Genomic DNA, 18,428 nt, shown 5'->3' on the forward strand with positions numbered 1-18,428 from the left:
TACACTGGGAGAGCTCAAATCAACCTGATGGTCAATCTGCAGCCATCTTGGAAGTACCCAGAGAGTCAGCCAGTCTTGATCTCAACAGCGTCAACCAAGATTAGTAAGATGGCAGGCTTGACCGCAGTCTTGGGAGAGTAGTTCCTTGAATGTAACCTAGCTGGGAGGGCTGACACAAGGGACAAATGGGTTCTCAACTTGGTAACTAGAAACTGACTTGGTCCTTAGGTCCTTCCACAAATAAGGCTGTGCTCAGATACCAAGGTTTGTTGACAAAGCTCTTGCACTAGGCCTAGACATAACCTACAAAGGGCCATATGATGTCCCTTTATAATGAGGCCAAAGGATAGGGATTCTTTTCCTACCTCTTGGTTCTAAAGGAGACAGATGTCCCCATCATTCTCAACCTAGGGGGACACCAAGGAGTGTATTCATTATATTCCTGATTGTAGCATTCTGTAGTGTGATGTTGCTGTTGCAGGTCATCTTGGTGGTGTCGATTTAACATTGGTTTCTAGGAATGTAACGGATGCCTATTTCAGCCACAAACTCCACTGACTCTCAGTTGTGGAGATTTTTTTTTTTTAATTTACATGCGTATTGTATGATCTTACAGGATTTTATAATAGTTGAGGGCATGATATCCACAGCCCGAAGACTTAAACATAACCTTAGAAAATTAGAATAACTCCCAATGCCACTAGGCAGCATTGGCATTTATTTGTATAAGCATTTAGTTACCTGGCTAGATTCAGATCTCTCCTTTAGAGCTGTTAGAGAATCCAGCTATGACTGACCTCTCAAAGAGCTGAAGCACTGCTATACATTAACCAGTTTTTTTATACACAAGGTTGTGAAAGCCACAGGATGAATCTCTTAATCCCAAAAACAGAATGTGCATTGCCTCTAATTTTATTAATTTCTGAGTATGGCACTATTTTCAACAAAATGTAAATTCTCATCCACCCCCCCCCCCAAAAAAAAACTAACAAAAAAAATGGTGTCTAGTTACTGCATATTTTACACTACTGCGGAATTCCTTAACCTTCATAATACTACATATCCTCCTCTTGCTAAGTTACAGAGTAATAAATCTTCAGTCTGCAGTAAAGGAGATTGGAGACTGTAAAGTGGTGACAGGGGAAAGTGTAGTAAAGCAGCATAGAAAGGTGGTCTGTAGGATGACAGTGATCAAGAAGGAGGAGTATGAAAGCAGTGCCAAGGATTAAATGGTGGAAGTTAAAGGGTAATTGTGAGATGGAGTTCAGGGAAGAGTTAAGACAGGCACTGGAAGGCAGTGAAGAGTTTCCGAATAGCTAGGTAACTACAGCAGAGCTCGTAAGGGAGACTGCTAGAAAGGTGCTTGGTATGACATTTGGACAGAGGAAGGAGGACAAGGAGACATGGTGGTGGAATGAGGAAATACAGGAGAGTGTACTGAGGAAGAGGCTGGCGAAGAAGTGGGATTGTCAGAGATGTAGAAAGTAGACGAGTATAAGGAGATGAGACGTATGGCAAAGAGAAAGGTGGCGAAGGATAAGGCATATGGAGAGTTGTATGAGGCATTGGACATTACAGAGAGAGAAAATGACCTGTACCGATTGGCTAGACAGAGGTACAGAGCTGGGAAAGATATGCAGCAGGCAAGGGTGATAAAGGGCAGTGAGGGAAACGTACTCACAAGTGAGGAGAGTGTGTTGAGGAGATGGAGAGAGCACTTTGAAGGGCTGACGAATGAAGAGAATGAGAGAGAGAGAGAAGGTTGGATGATGTGGGGATAGTGAATCAGGAAGAGAAACAGATTAGCAAGCAGGAAGTAAGGACAGCTATGAAGCGGATGAAGAATGGAAAGGCTGTTGGCACAGATGACATACCGGTAGAAGCATGGAGGTGCTTAGGTGAAATGGCAGTGGAATTTTTAACCAGATTGTTTAATGAAATTTTGGAAAGTCAGAGGAAGCCTGAGGAGTGGAGAAAGTGTTTTGGTACCTATATTTAAGAATAAGGGTGATGTGCAGAGCTGCAGTAACTACAGAGGGATAAAATTTATCAGTCACAGCTTGAAGTTATGGGAAAGAGTAGTGGAAGCTAGGTTAAGAAGGGAGGTGATGATTAGTGATCAGCAGTATGGCTTCATGCCAGGAAAGAGCACTACATATGCAATATTTGCTCTGAGAGTGTTGTTGGAGAAATACAGAGAAGGTCAGAAGGAGTTGCATTGTGCCTTTGTGGACTTATAGAGGGCATATGACAGGGTGACTAGAGAGGAGTTGTATTGTATGAGGAAGTCGGGAGTGGCAGAGAAGTATGTAAAAGTGGTACAGGATATGTACGAGGGTAGTGTGACATTGGTGAGGACTGTGGTGGGAGTGACAGATACGTTTGAGGTGGAGGTGGGATTACATCAAGGATCAGCTCTGTGCCCTTTCTTATTTGCAGTGGTGATGGATAGGTTGACAGATGATCAGACAGGAGGCCCCGTAGACTATGATGTTTGCAGATGACTTTGTGATATGTAGTGAGAGTAGGGACCAGGTTGAGGAGACCCTGGAGAGGTGGAGATATGCTTTAGAGAGGAGAGGAATGAAGGTCAGCAGGGCTAAAACAGAATATATGTTTGTAAATGTGAGGCAGGGTAGAGGAATGGTGAGGATGCAGGGAGTTGAGTTGGTAAAGGTGGATGAGTTTAAGTACTTGGGATCAACAGTTCAGAGTAATGGTGAGTGTGGAAGAAAGGTGAAGAGAGTACAGGCAGGGTGGAATGGGTGGAGAAGAGTGTCAGGAGTGATTTGTGACAGACTAGTACCAGTAAGAGTGAAAGGGAAGGGTCTACAAGAGGGTAGTGAGACCAGCTATGCTATATGGGTTGGAGACGGCGGCATTGATGAAAAGGCAGGAGTCAGAGCTGGATGTGGCAGAGTTAAAAGATGTTAAGATTTGCACTGGGTGTGACTAGGATGGACAGGATTAGGAATCTGTATATGAGAGGGTCAGCTCAGGTTGGATAGTTTGGGACAAAGCAAGAAAGGCGAAATTGCGTTGGTTTGGACATGTGCTGAGGAGGGATGCTGGATATATTGGGAAAAGGATTCTAAGGATGGAGCTGCCAGGTAAGAGGAAAAGAGGAATGCCTAAGATAAGGTTTATGGATGTGGTGAGAGAGGACATGTAGGTGGTTGGCGTGAAAGAGCATGATGCAGAGGACAGGAAGAAATGGAAACAGATGATCCGCTGTGATGACCCCGAACGGGAACAGCTGAAAGGAGATGATGACTGTCTGCAGTAAAGAGCAACTCCCAAGGTGCACACATACTAACCAGACCACCTTTGGGCATATTTGTCACTGAAGGAGCCTTCTATAAACTTAATCCTCACTGCATGCCTGAAGATGTGATTGTTGCAGTGTGGAGTGTGAGTTGTTAATGGTTACATTGTTAGCACGTGATCTTGGATCATCTGGTGCTGTCAGATCCTAAAGTTTTAATCCCGCCAATATGTGGGAGAGTTTTCCTGCAGCCAAACCTTTTCCGAATCATGATTACTGATGCTTTCCCTATTATGGTGAACTTACCCTTGCTGCTTCACTGTTCAGTTGAAGTGGCTTCACATTAGCCAAGTGGAGCGATGACTCCTTCTGGTCTTAAAAAAAAAAAAAAAAAAAAAAAAAAAAAAACTGTGTAGGGATAGCTGGTTCTGGAGCTTACACAATGTGGTTTAATGACAGTCCATCATGTAGCTGTATGTTGTGTGTAGAATGATGTGACAAATTTGGTAGTAGGATGTGTACAAAGGCATTCTTTCAGCTTTTTATATCCTTTGGAAATTGAGATATTGGCAAACATATTGTGGAAATGGCAGCACTTGTAGTCATTCTGATCCTTCAGTTTTTTCTTAGAGCTACATGCTTGGGATCTTTCTGGTCTTGACATTCCTAGAGAGAGGGAAATCCTGCCCATCAACCTTCTCGCCATCAAGGAGAATGCGCTCCTGAATACTTCACTGTGCAACAAAGAAAGATAGCTGTGGGTGTATTCACATTCCTCGGCAGGGGAGATTTCTGTATGCCTTCTCAATATTTCCCTTGATTTCACATCTAATTGTAGAATTCAGAGATGAATCAAAACTTTTCTTAGCTACCTTTTGATGGATGAGAATAGTGGCAATTCAAATTTTTAGGACACCTTCCCATTTCAAGCTGAGAAAATCCACTATGCAAGGCATGCAACCATCTCTCCCTCAGGATTTAGGTCAATTGATCCAGAACTCATGAGTAGAAATGTTAGAAGTGACTGAAACTGCCAGGAAGACTTCTGTTTGGCAGGTTTTGAGTACTGGAAGTGGTTCTCTATGTGGATGGAGAAAGACCTGCTGCTGCTTCTTTCATCATGCTAAGAGCCTCCTGACTTACCATAGGTACTGGTATGATTTGCACCTCCTTCCTTATTTGTGTTCACTATATCTACCCATTATGACCTTGTCGGGTGTCAGCCAGTTAAGTACTTTTAAACTGGGTTCGGCATTTCTGCCCACCCATGAAACAAAACCCTCTTGTACTTAGACTTCAATTTCATAGTTGAGAGGATTGCACATCCCCTATTCAGGGCCACCAGTTTTGTTGGATTTTAAATTTGTGTTTTGGAAAATGCTTTTCCTGGTAGTCATCACTTCTGCCTGCGGTGTCTTGAGAATCTCTATGTAGATGACCTTTACTAAGGAGCAGGTATGTCTTCATACTAGCTCACATTTAATCTTGAATGTTTTTAGACTTGTCCTTAATGAAGTCTGTTCATTTTCTAGTTTTCTTTCATTCAAGGTTAGAAAACAGTATAGATGCATTCCATTCCATCAATGTGTTCAGTCGGCTGGAGTTTTACATCAATTTGATTTTAGGAAGATAAACAGCTTTTTTGTTTTTGTCTTTGCTGCAGGGAAGGGAATGAGTTTAAGTAAGACATTTTTAAGTAGATCGCAGATTTTTTTTTTTTTTTTTGCCATCAGGTAATGACCTGCCTCATAAAACACGTTGCCAATGGCTGCTCAAGTAGGAGCATTGAAGCGCCTGTTTCACAAATGTTTTCATTGCAAACATTTTTTTCTGTCATTTGATCAACAGTTTACACCTTTGCTAGGAAGTTATTGCTTGGACCTCGATTGCAAGAGTTTTGTCTGTCATGGTACTTTAGAAGTTTTTATCTTTTCACTTCTGGAGTATCCTCCAAATCCTACCCTATTTATGCTGGGGGGGTGGTATGTTTTTTAAAATATTTTCCAGGCTTTAGACCCATTGAGGAAAGCATCCCTAAGTTAGGTTTCTCATATGCAGTGCTACTGTGTTAATCTATGAGGGAGCCCTCCTTTCTTGGTCTTGAGGCACGTCTCCGCCATTGCTTGTATCTGAAAGGGCTTTTTCATTTAGAGGTTGCTGTTGGATTTCACTACAAATGTAGATTTTCATTTGTTACTTCGTAGCCTTGTAATCGTCAGTTTTTCACTTTATTTTTATTTACTGTGTTCACTCAATGGTTTTGAGAACTTATTTGATTATTTAAAGCTGTCCTACTGTTGAGTGATGTTGCTGCATGTACTGGCGAAATGAGCACATACAACATCTATTGTAGGAGCTTCATAGAAAGAACAAAGTTGAAATGGTATGGAGGGCTAATCCCTAGTGACAGAGCCATAAAAAAGCATCTGCTTATAGACAACAGACCTCCCACTGTTCTTCTTTTGGGGGACCTTGCCTATTTTCAAGCCTGACTTAGGATGTCCTTTTTTTGAAGGTATGTCCATATTTTCAGATTTGATTTACCTTTTCACACAGTTTTCTGAATTCCCCTCATCACGTGGTATCTCTGAAGTCATTCAATTCACAGAAGTCAGTATATGACCAACACACTAATGGCTGCAGTAATTTTAAAGAAAGGGGTCACCACTTCTACATCTCGTTTTTTTATGCAAAAAAAACCTTGTGTAATACAATTTTCTGGTACAGTTCAATAAAGTCGACAGTATTTTATGCTAATTAGATGTGTAGATTTTTAGCTGGACATTCTTATTTTTCAAGGGGTTTTGTCCCTGTTTTAAATGTCTGTAGGTTGAGAGGTATAGTCAAATGAATTCAGTACAAATATGGCTGTTGTTGGTCCAGTCCTTTCAAAACATTTATTTTTATTACATTTGTCAACCAGGTTAAGTACAGGGTCCCAAATACCCCTTTTAGGCAAACTGACACATTTCATGAAAAGCTTGTACCTGTACCCTTCTTGCAGACTTTGTGATCTGGTCTTGGAGCCAGCTTGTAACTTTTGATTCACTTGTGCCAATCCTAGATTCTTGTCTAAAGTGTTAGAATTTCAGGTCATTTCATCAACTTATCCTTGCCTGTTGGCAAATCAGAAAAAACTTCAATGCAAAAGTGTCTAAATTTTATATATCCTGTAATTTAATTCTGAAATTGTTCCTGTGTATTTCTCAAGACTTGTTTTATGTCTTTGGGTTCAGTTCTCAGTTATGGTGTGCATTACTACTCTTGACAGTTTTAGGTAAGCACTTGTCTTCCCATTTATTTTCCATAAACCTTTTCAACAATATTAAATTGTCTTTTGGCAAAAGCCCTTCAGCGTTTGTGCAAAGGTCATCATGTATATGACACCTGTTTAATTTATGTTCCAGTTTAACTGCTGTAAAAACTCATTTAATCAGTAGCTTTTGTTTGTCTTTCGGCTTTTCCCAGTTAGGGGTCGCCACCGCGGAACTCCGGTCCGCTAATGATTGGTAGTTGATTTTTACATGCTGAGTTACCAGCCCTGATGCACAACCTTCAACAAAGGTACGTCCATTCACACATGTCTCCACGCAGAAGACTCTCTAGCTGAGAATTAAACCGGACAGCGTCTTACTATGAGGCGACAACGCTACCACAGCACCACCACCGCGGATTTATCATTTTTCACCAGAACTAAAATAAAACTGAGAAGGGTTCTGACTGTTTTTCTTACACTAGCTGCATACTATATTTCACTTTTTAAAAATTTTGTTATTGTTTGTGGGGATCTTGTCGTGGTTACGCACCATGAAACATACTGTGCCGCAGTACAAAAATGCATGCTTTCTAGTGCAGTTGTCAAGTAATGCATACTACTTAGTGCATCTCTCAAGTATGCACAACTTCTTCCCACATGCATAGCTGATTAATTATACTGAGGTTATATTTCAAAAGTCACATTTTGCACATCCAAAGGGAAGGGAAATGGAGGAACAGGAACTGAGGTTGTTTACAAAGATGACAAAAGTGAACTTCTCAGTTCAGCAGGTAAATGTTTGTAAGGCTGTTGAATCTGTTCCTGAGTACTGTAGCATATTATATTACCAGATTGTGACATTTTATATTCACATGGTATATGTGCTAATTCATGAATACTTTTGTTCTACAGGAGCCACTGTTTGCTGCACGGGTGATATATGACCTTCTGTTCTTCTTCATGGTGATCATTATTGTACTGAATCTGATATTTGGTGTCATTATTGATACATTTGCTGACCTGAGGAGTGAGAAACAGAAAAAGGAGGAAGTACTTAAAACTACTTGCTTTATTTGTGGTATGTGCACTTCCTTTTGTTTTGCAAGTACACAAGTTTTCTTCAAGTTATGTAATCACTTTTTAAGCATGTACCATGTTTGCTTTGCTCCATATTTAGATGTTCTTAAGCCAGCTGAGTGGCATAGAGTGGATAAAGCTATCACTTCGATGTAGGTGACCCGCTTTCAAGCTAAGTGTTCAGGTGCATGATTGAACTGGCAAGGAAGTATGGTTTACCTGTTATGGGAGGTTGGAGGAGGTTCTGGCTGCCTTGCTGCTGATCCACTAAAGGCAGTGCAAGGTGGACAGAGGCTGTGGTTGCTCAAGCCAGAGACTGTAGTCTTTGCTACCAGATGGGAAAGAACAAGCCTGTGCTAGGTTAAAGGACATAGGTGGCCCATGTATTGAAGGAGGTGCTCATGTGGTTACCCAGGCTGATATTAGTCATAAAACGTCCCCAGTTGATGGCCCACTGACAAGAGCACATGCAATCCTTATGTCTACCTTTCTTGATGGGTTCCCTTGATAGTGGTCACCCCTATACAGTGCTGAGTGCATCCATCATAGTAGGGAAGGAATATGAACTAAGGCAGACAAGGAATGACTTGATGGTTGGCAGATCCTGTGAACAAAAAGATAAAAGAATTAATCTCTTGTATTTTAATAAATCCATACTGTGAACATGTATGCACCTTTACTTTTTTTAATCAACTTTACTTTCTAATTGACATGCATAAAAAAGCCATGTTTACTTTACAACTTTGCATTTTAGGAATTTATTTCGAGTAGATTAAGTTAGAGGGGTATATCTTGCAAAAACAACTTTATAGATTTGATGGATTTTTTATTTCTTGTTGCTTGGCTGTGCGCAGATTGTGATTGATGGTATTTGATAACTGTAGTGCTGGTTTTTCATCACTCAAGTTTTACAATTAAGCACAAGTACAGTTAAGTGTCATAAATATTGTAGGAGTTTAACCAGTGCAGCTTACTTATTGACATTACCCTTGATTGACATTATCAGTGCAGTCAAATTTGAGCTATTTCCGAAACATTTTTCTCTTGGAGCAGATTGTCCCTTTCCTGAATCTTTTACTTTCTACCCAAAGTACAATTTCTTCCTTCAGAAAAGAGATGCAAGTCATCCAAAAATTGTCAGCATTAAAAGGGTTAGAGGACTCCCTACGTACATATCCAGTGGCATGCATCGTTTCATGAAATTCCATGTTAACCTTCCTTTAAAACGTCTCTGATCTGTATCAAGCCAGTGTAGGTATACTAAAATTTCAATTTCTGCATCACTGGAGTGTTACGGGACCTCAATTGCCTAGTAGCATCCTTTTTCCATTAATGTAATCAGTTAAGAACTGCCCATTGTGTTTTGATGTCATCTAAGCATACTCCCCCTCCCAAAGATTTGATATCTATTTTCCCTATGAAGTCTTTGTTTAAGATCTATCAACCTGTAATCAATGTTTTTTATCTATATATGTTTTTTATCTATATACCTATATATCTATATCTTTATCTCTGTGTGTGTGTCTGTGTGTGTGTCTGTGTTTGTATATGTGTGTGTGTGTGTATGTATGTATGTATATATATATATATATATATATATATATATATATATATATATATATATATATATATATAAAAATGCAGCGGTTAGCGTTGTCACCTCACAGCAAGAGGTTCTCCCGTTCAGTTCTTGGCTGGAGCTCCTTCTGTGTGGAGTCTGCATGTCCTCCCTGCGGTCGAGTGATGCTAAAGGCATGCCCGGTAGGTGCGAACGTGAATGGGTGGGCCTTCTTTGAAAGTTGGGTGTTGGGCTGGCAACTCGGCACTGTAAAAATCCACTGCGTATCACGAGCGGACCGGAGTTCCGCTGTGGCAACCCCTATCCAAGAAAAGCCTAAAAACTTTTTTTTTTAATACATATATATAAAATGCATATATCCCTACATCAGAAGCTTCAGTTTTCAGAAACTCGAAATTCATATTGACATCATGATATGATGGAGTTTCCAAAAACATGAACTTCAAAAAACAACAAAACTCTACTTTTTTTTACCTTTCTAAAGGGGGCAAGCCCCCATGAAGCCCCCCCCACACCCCCTACATATTATATATACCAACTCAGAGATCATATTACAGTGGGGAAATGGCTAAATTTCCCAATCCTAACTGTTCCACAGTCTCCATTCAAAAGCTTTGAGTTTTCTTCTTGACAATATGAATTTCAAGTTTCTGAAAACTCGAGATTCTGAAGGGGACGCACGGGCGTGTGTGTGTATAATACATATAGATATATATATATAATATATATATATAGATATATATAGATATATATATATATATATATGTATATATATATATATATATATATATATATATATATATATATATATGTATATGTGTGTGTGTGTATATATATATATATATATATGTAGATGTATATATATATATATATATATATATATATATATATATATGTATATGTGTGTGTGTATATATATATATATATATATGTATAGATATATATATATATATATATATATATATATATGTGTGTGTGTATATAAAATATATTTATTTATTTTATTTTACTTTTGTTGACTGGGTAATCAGACTGGCTACATGTCCACTTTCAGCAGAGGCCCGGGAAGATAAGCTCCAAAGGAAGTTATACAAGCAAATTTAACATAATACAAATTAAACACAATTTACAGACTCTGAGTCTAAGTTGTACAATCTCTCAAACTTCTAATCTGGTTTAACAATTGCAACACAGTTGAGTTCAATTTACAAAATAGTACTGGTGCAACAGTAAGACTAAATATTTAGTCGGGCTTGGAGCAAGGACATAGCCATGGAGACTTGAAGTACTGCTTGAGAGTTTTCTTAAATTGAGATAGGCTAGTGTCTACGGTAATGTTAGCAGGTAGCAAGTTCCAAATTTTGCCAACAGAGTTGGCGAACAGGGAGTCTCCGGCTGAATTGTTGAATTTGATGGTTTGTACTACCAGTCTATTAGATGAGTGAAGTGGTCTGAGGTTGGAGTGGGGCTAGATGATTTTCAAAGCAGGTGTATTTCCAGGTTGGTTAAGTACTTTGTGAGCCACAATAAGTTGGTTATACTGATTCTGCCTGGGTAGCTCTAGCCATTCGAGATTTTTTAGGTTTATGCAGTGATGTGTTCTATAGGGCAGGCCAGTTTCAAACTTAAATATGTTGTTGTAGTAGCTAGTGAGTCTGTTAAGTTCAGTTTTATTTAAGTTGGCAAGTAAAGGTGAAGCATAGAAGAGGGTAGAGAGTAGATGGGAGTGGGCAGTGGCAGTTTTAGCAGGTGGGGTTAGGAATGGCTTTATCCTATATAGTGAGCCCAGTTTTTTATTGATGCATTTGATAGTTTTGTTAACGTGAACATCAAATTTGAGATTGTTGTCTACAATAAGCCAAAGCAGTTTCATGTGGGCATCTGGGGAGATTATGGTACCATTATTAGACTTAATGGAGAGATAACGTGTGGAATCTTTGTGGGGGGAGAGAAAAGTATTAGCTTTGTTTTGCTGGGATTTAGAAACATACAGCAAGCCAATTTTCAACTTGGTAAAAAGTACTCCGAGTAATTGATGCAGCTCAGTATGGGAGGTGCCAGTGCAGATCAGTGCAGAGTTGTCCGCATATTGAATGCAGTTAGCATTTGGGATGACAGTGTGGAGGCCATTAATAAAAATGAAAAACAGAAGTGATCCCAGAATAGACCCCTTGGGGACACCTAGGTTGTTGGGTAGGAGGTTGGATAGTTTGTTCTGCCGTAGGACGGCTTGTTGTCTATTATGCAGATAGGATTGAAACCATTGAAGAGAGTGATTACCTAGAGAGGATTTTTGTCAGGGTGTGGATGAGTAGATGTTGGTTAACCATATCAAAAGCCTTAGGAAGATCCAAAAAAAGGGCTGAGGATAGTTGTTCCTGTTATGGTTTCTAGCATTAGAGAAGGTGAGGAGGGCTGTGGTGGTACTATGATGTGGTCTAAAGCCATGCTGCGATTTAGCCAGTAGGTTGTTTTTGGTTAGGAAGTACAGAAGTTGTTAGTGGATGCACTTTTCCATGATTTTTGCCAGGGGTGACCAGATGGCTGTGGGGCTATAATTAAATAATTCAGTACAGCTACCACCTTTATGGAAGGGTATGACATGAGATATTTTCCAGATAGAGGGGACTGTTTAGAATGGAGATGGGGTATGCTATAGTATCTGCAGCTTTTTGTAAATATTCAGCAGGGAGATGGTCAGCGGATAGGGTAGTAGGTTTTAGTTTTTTGATTAGAGTACGAATGAAAGATGTAGAGACTGGTTTGGAAGCTAAAGGACGGCTGGGTACTGGGAATGATATCATGTATGTTAGAGGAGCTCAGGGGTAATTGGCTAGCTAGGGCTTGGATAGTATCAGTAAAGAAACTATTAAAGGTGTTAGTGACATCTCTGGTAGTTTATCAGTAGAGGCTGAAGGAGGTGAAGTGGTGTTTTGACCTGGGTGCAGTAGTTGTTTATACCTGCCCAGAGTTTTTGAGGATTATTTTGGTTTCCTTGCTGGAGATGGAAGTAATAGTTTTTTTTTTATCTAGCAAGATGGATCTTTTTATCTCGTTCCTTATTTGCCAAAATTTAATTTGATCTAGAGGGACTTTTGTAGCACGCCAGGTAGCCCATGCCTTATTCTTGATTATGATTTGGTTTCTTTAGAGAGCTGTGGGGTAACTTTTGTTTTGATCCTAGTGGAGCGAGCAGGAGCATGAGAATCGAGGATGGAAAGGAATTTATTGTTAAAGCAAGCAACCGCTTCGTCTAGTGGCAAGTGTTCTAGGGCAGACCAATTGCATGATTTAAGTTCGTCCTGAAATTTGTTGGGATTAAAGTTTTTATTTATATAAACAACAAAGACTATCAGTGAGTCCCAGCTCTACCTTCCAATAAAATTTATTTCGTTGAACAGTTCCTTCTCTAGCGCCTCGGCCAACAGCCTTTACAGAGTAAAACAGTAAAACTCATAAAACACTTGCAATATATACAAAAAACAAGTAATCAATCAATTACATAATTAAACTATCAAATCACATAGCTTAAATATATTTAAAGTCACAGTCTTAAAATTAAAGTTTTTATTATTTCTTACTATTCTGTAGGTGGGCTGATGGGCATTATAGGTTTTGTGTTGACAAAGGTGAGAAGGTGATCACTGAGGTCATCAGGGATGGTCCTTGATGTACACATTTGGGGGTGGCTGTTGATTAGTATCCAGTCTAGTATATTTTGTTTTTGGTTAAGTTTACCTAATCCGGTGGGGGTGGATATGACCTGTGTGAACCCATACAGGTTTACATGGGGTGGTAGGAGATTGAGGAGCAGGTGTTCCAGTCAGTTAAAATCTCAGATTACTATGGTTTCTTGTGGATAGTTATCAGCTAACCAGTGGAGAATGTCTTTTTAGGGTATTAGTATTATTCCCTGGGGAAATGTACAAGCAGACAATATTTATGCATTTGTTTTTGTTAATTTGGAACTTGGTGGAAAGTATTTCTGCTTTATTAACAAACTGGAAATAAACACTTAAAAACACTGAAAAGAAAGCCCAAACGCTGTGCAAGTACTATAAACCAGCCACGTTTATTTGAAGTGCTTTTCGTTGCCAAAATGTAGCAACTTCAGACATAATTACAAATTTCAAACTGCATTATTTAAATCATTAATTCAATCACATGATCGTGTCAATTGAAAACGTCACAACTAATTAACTTCATAGGTTCATTAAAGCTGAATGCAAATCAAAAAAATGTAAATTACTATATATCAAATGTAAAACTTCAGCGTAATTATAAAATAAAATATTTTTATAATGAAATGTATGTAGTTCGATAGAATAAAATTCACTTCATACAAAAATAAAATACAGAATACAGGATTTGGCTAACTTACTAGTCGTCATCAAAGCATACTAAGAAGTCTGAAGTTAAATTACCTTTTCAGACTTCTGAGTTTTAGTAGGCAAGCTATATTACAAGAATCGTTTAAACCTGGAAAAGAAAATGCGTTTAAACGAATTTGCCATACCAACTCACGTTCTTCTAAAAGTAAATTAAAAGGACCCCCTCTCATATCAACTTGTATCTGGTGTATTGCTTTGAAAACAAATCTATGTCCTTCATTAAAAATAGTATGTTTCGCCAAAGGGTTGTCAATTTTGTTTACAGAAATTGCATAGGTGCGTTCATATATTCTGGCCTGCAATCTATGCTCGGTTTTACCCAGATAGAATGCTGGGCAGCTTACACATTTAGCAATGTACACTACTAATTTAGAATTACAATGGAGTTTAAGCCTTAACTTAAACTTACTACCATTAATAGAAAATGTATTTTCTACTTCAGTGAATCTACACATCCTACAACTACCACATGTAGTCATCCCTGTGTATCTAACTAAATTCAGGTTACCCCCACTTTCAAGGAGGTTCTTAAGATTGTACCCTCTCCTAAATACATTTTTGGTGATGGCCCTAATTTGTCAAGCAGTGTGCTGTCATTGATAATAAACTGCCAGTTTTTATGTAGAATAAATCTCACCATGTCACTGTCAGTACAAAATGTGGTGATAAAACTGCCTCTAAAACTAGGGTCTGTCTCTTGTGTAGGCCCTTGTTCACTGGAAAGGTTACTACCAGTGGTAGAGCCATCTATAGTATGGTTAAGATTGTTTGTGTGAAGAATAGGTTCCACAAACCAATTTTGTCTTTTGTCAACTACTTCACACACTAAGGATTGAACTAAATTACTAGGGTAACCTTGCTGTTGAAACGTGGAACTCAAGTATTCACATTCTTCTTGGAAGTCAAGTTCAAGTTTGGTCATCCTCTCTGCTCTAATAAGTTGACCCTTTACAATTGAACGTTTCTGATGAAACGGGTGACAACTTGAGAAGTGGAGGAAAGAATTACAATATGTATCTTTCCTGAAAATCTTAGACACATCTACTGTTGATCCTATCCTTCAATAATTTAACATCTAGCTAGTCAATAGTGTATTTATTAAATGTCGCTGTGAACTTAAAAAATTCTGTTGTAGAATTCAAGTGGGAAATAAACGACATTGCTTGTATATTGTCACCATGAAATAAAACAAAAATGTCATCTAAAAATCGTGTGTACATAATAAGGTTTGCCTTGTGGTGAGGAATGTTAAGAATAAAGGTCTTCTCCCAGTATGCCAAAACTAAATTGGCAAAACTGGCACCACAAGGCGAACCCATAGCTACACCTTGTTTTTGCAAGAAAAATTCTTGATTAAACAAAAAATAGTTATTTGTAAGAAAAATGTCTAACAAGCATTCAACTATAAATATTTCATTTATTGATGCATTTTTGGATTTAAGTAAAAGACTAACCCATTCTATCCCTTCTAAGTGGGGAATTGAAGTATAAAGGTCTTTTACATCGATAGTTAAAAAATAATAACTATCATTAAATTCCAAATTATTAATACTCTGTAAGAAGGACCATGAATCCTTGCACACCTGGGGTTCGGACAAAAGGTACTTTTTCAAAATCATGTCTACTACTTTAGCACATGGATATGTGATAGATCCCCTCCCATCAGTCAGTGGTGTCATAGGTAGATTTGTCACATCCTTACGGATTTTAGGGATACCAAACATAACTGGGGTTCTGGGCCAAGGCATAGACATAAAGTTAAAAGTGTCTATCAATTGTTGCTTTTATGAATAAATCATTGAGATAACCTTTTATACGATTATAAGCAATGTTCACTTCATTCAATGAGGCTTTAGTATATACTTCATTGTTCAACAATTTGTACATTCTCTCTATGTAGTCTATCTGGTCAAATGCAACCAAACCCCCCCCTCCCTTGTCGGTTTTAACTACTTGTACTTGGGAAGATTTCAAAGTTTGTAAAGCTAAATGTTCTTCAAAACTAACATTGTGTGTCTTTTTAAATACACAGGAATCTTGAGAATACAGTAGATGTCTAAAATCCATTTCTCACACATGTTCAAAAGTCTTGAGAACTGGGTGTACAGGGGGGTTGAATGTACTCTATACCCTCAGTGTTTGGTTCTTAATATTATCATTACCAAAAAGTAGGTTGAAATTCAACTTCCTCACAAAGAGTTTCAAATCCATAACTGATTGAACAAAATTCAAAGGTTTACTGGGTACAAATGTGTAACCTTTCACTAATAAGTTGACTAGGACAGGGTCTATCTTACTGGAAGAGAAATTGTAGATGTTGAAGTCCCCCTCTGTATTAGTTAAAATTTCTAATACAGGGGTATCATTAGGCATTATCTTTTGCGCTTGGAATTGCGCTGATTGGTCCTCCAGTTCTGGTTGAATTGCTTCTTCTTCGGTATCGCCCCTGTGTGACTGGCCTTCTGAAAATTTGAAGCATCATCATTTGTAGATGCATTTCAGTTGAGACTGTCTTTGTAATTAACAGCATGATTGGTATTATGTCTGCGTAAATGTTCACTACGTCTAATTGTGGTCTGACTTCACCACTAGATGTTTCACTGTGGTCATTGTTGTTATTTTGTTGTTGGAGTATAATGGAAATGTTAACTACCTTGGAAACTTGTGCTAAAGATGGCTTAGGGTAGGCTGTACTGTTGTCATAAGCCAAATGATCCCTATTTATTTTTTTAGTCTTGTTAAATTTCATTCTGTCCAACAATTGAGTTATACTTAAAGAACAATTGTAATCGTATTTGTATCTAAAAAAAATCACTGTTTGAAGTGATATCATTGTTCAAAACGGATACTTCATTAGACAAAGTATCAATTTGTAACAAATAATGTTTTATGATAAGTTGCATCAAATCAAATCCTTGCTGGTCAAAAAGTGAATTAAGTTCCAAATGAAACAGTGAATCTGGAACAAGTCCGGTAGGATACTGATAAAAGCGTAACTCCTTTGGAATGATACATTGGTTCAAACATTCTTTGAAATACGCTACTTCTAGCTGTAATTTCTTCAATTTAAGTAATTTAGAATCAATTGACTTTAATTTTTCATTCAAAGTATTTAAACCAACCTGGTTGTCTCCACTAGTATTGCCCGGTCGCTCCTGGTCGGTACCCAACCTGAAACACAGGTTGGAAGTGTCCTTGACCTAATCGTTAGCTAGGAGTACTAATAAGCCCCTCTTCGCAGTTCCATGCAGTATTCTGCTGAGTTGAAGCAACCGAATCAGTAATTAAGGCATCCGTTGGTGTACGCTGACCTGGTGGTATCAAATTGTTTGTTAATCCATGTCCTAAAACTACATTCGAAATATTCGAATTCATGTTAGCTCTTGATGTTTCACCTACATTCATTTGCAAAGTTTTGATTGAATTAATGATTTAAATAATGCTGTTTGAAATTTGTAATCATTTCTGAAGAAGTTGCTACATTTTGGCAACGAAAAGCGCTTCAAATAAACGTGGCTGTTTATACTACTTGCACAGCGTTTGGGATTTCTTGAACTTGGAGTTTTTGCTGGATACTATTTCTGCTTTATTGACTTGGGGTGGTTGAATGGGGTCTGAGGTAACATTTAGTGTGGATTTGAAGAGTACAGCTACCCCCCTCCCTTCCTAGTAGTGCAGTTGAATCCAAGTATATTATACCCAGGTGGTAAAACTTCATTATCCGAGGTTGATGGTTTTAGCTAGGTTTCAGTTAGGCACAGAATATCGGGGGATTGGACTTGTAGAAGGGCATGTAAGTTATGTACCTTATTATTTATGCTTCTGATATTTAAATGGCTTAATAGGAACGAGTTGGGGACCTATTTAAAGATAATGATTTGGTAGGGTTATCATAGGAGGTTGAGCTATCTAGTGTGGAAGGGCCAGGATTTGGGTGAATATCTCCATCCATTGAGGTTGTAGTGTAAGTTTGCAGTAAGCTTCAGGAATTTGTTTACAAGTCTTTGATAATTAGATTTTGAGCCGATGTATCTAGATTTAATAGGCTGATGGTATGTTGTGGTTTAGACATTGGGTATAGGAGTGACTAATTGGGTGGCCTGCCATATTTGACACAACTGGCGTAGTTTGACATTTTGGGTAGTGAAATCCTAGGTATGACTGATTTTCATTAGTGTAGAGGAGATATGGAATTAACATAAGGGATAGTCGAGAAAGTCATGACATTTTTTGGATGGTGACATAGTTGAAGGCTGGGTTAGTGTTTTAAATATACAGCCCTCAGAATTTGGTGGATAAAAACAAAATACAGGGGGAAAGGGGTGAGGGGCTGGATTAGAATAAGCAGTACAGTACTGATTGGCTATGATAAGAAATGGAGGGGGGATGTGAGGGGTGGATTTTACTGAGGAGTAAGATCCTGATTGGATCAGATAGGAGTAGTGTGGTTTGTGGCTATAAAGTTAGCAGCAGAGGGGGTGGCTTGGAAGTGTGGCAGGGAGGGGTGTGGAGCAAGCCCGAGCGCAGCAGGGCTTAACCAGACACAAGGATCTTAGAACCTGCAATTATATGCTTGGATTTATAAGGTAAGGCTTTTTAATGTAAAAAAGTACTGTTTCAAGTGTACCTTTCTCAAGTTAGGGGCATGTAATACTTTACTGTTTTGCTTCCAATTTTTGCCTTATTTTGGGGAACACTTTATGATTTGCTTCCAATTTATGTTATAATATTTGGGGGAATGTGTTAGGCATCCAGTATTCCTGTAGGGATTGTTAAATTTATTTTGTCCAAACTGTTATAGCTTTAGGGGTTGGTACTGTAATTGGGGCTAACTAAATGTGCTATAGACCCAGCAACTGT

At 38.5% G+C, this 18,428-nt stretch overlaps 1 protein-coding gene across 1 annotated transcript in view; it reads left to right on the forward strand.

Annotated features, from left to right (window-relative positions):
• ITPR1 (inositol 1,4,5-trisphosphate receptor type 1) overlaps window positions 1–18,428 on the forward strand; it is a 2,510,606-nt gene that overhangs the window by 2,266,567 nt on the left and 225,611 nt on the right. The window contains exon 53 of the mRNA XM_044076407.1: window positions 7,434–7,599. Within this exon, the coding sequence (XP_043932342.1) occupies window positions 7,434–7,599 (166 nt within the window). The remainder of the gene's footprint in view (window positions 1–7,433; window positions 7,600–18,428) is intronic.

Source organism: Protopterus annectens, chromosome 7.part0 (genome assembly GCF_019279795.1).
Source record: "Protopterus annectens isolate FY-2018-M chromosome 7.part0, PAN1.0, whole genome shotgun sequence".
NCBI classification, from domain to species: domain Eukaryota; kingdom Metazoa; phylum Chordata; order Ceratodontiformes; family Protopteridae; genus Protopterus; species Protopterus annectens.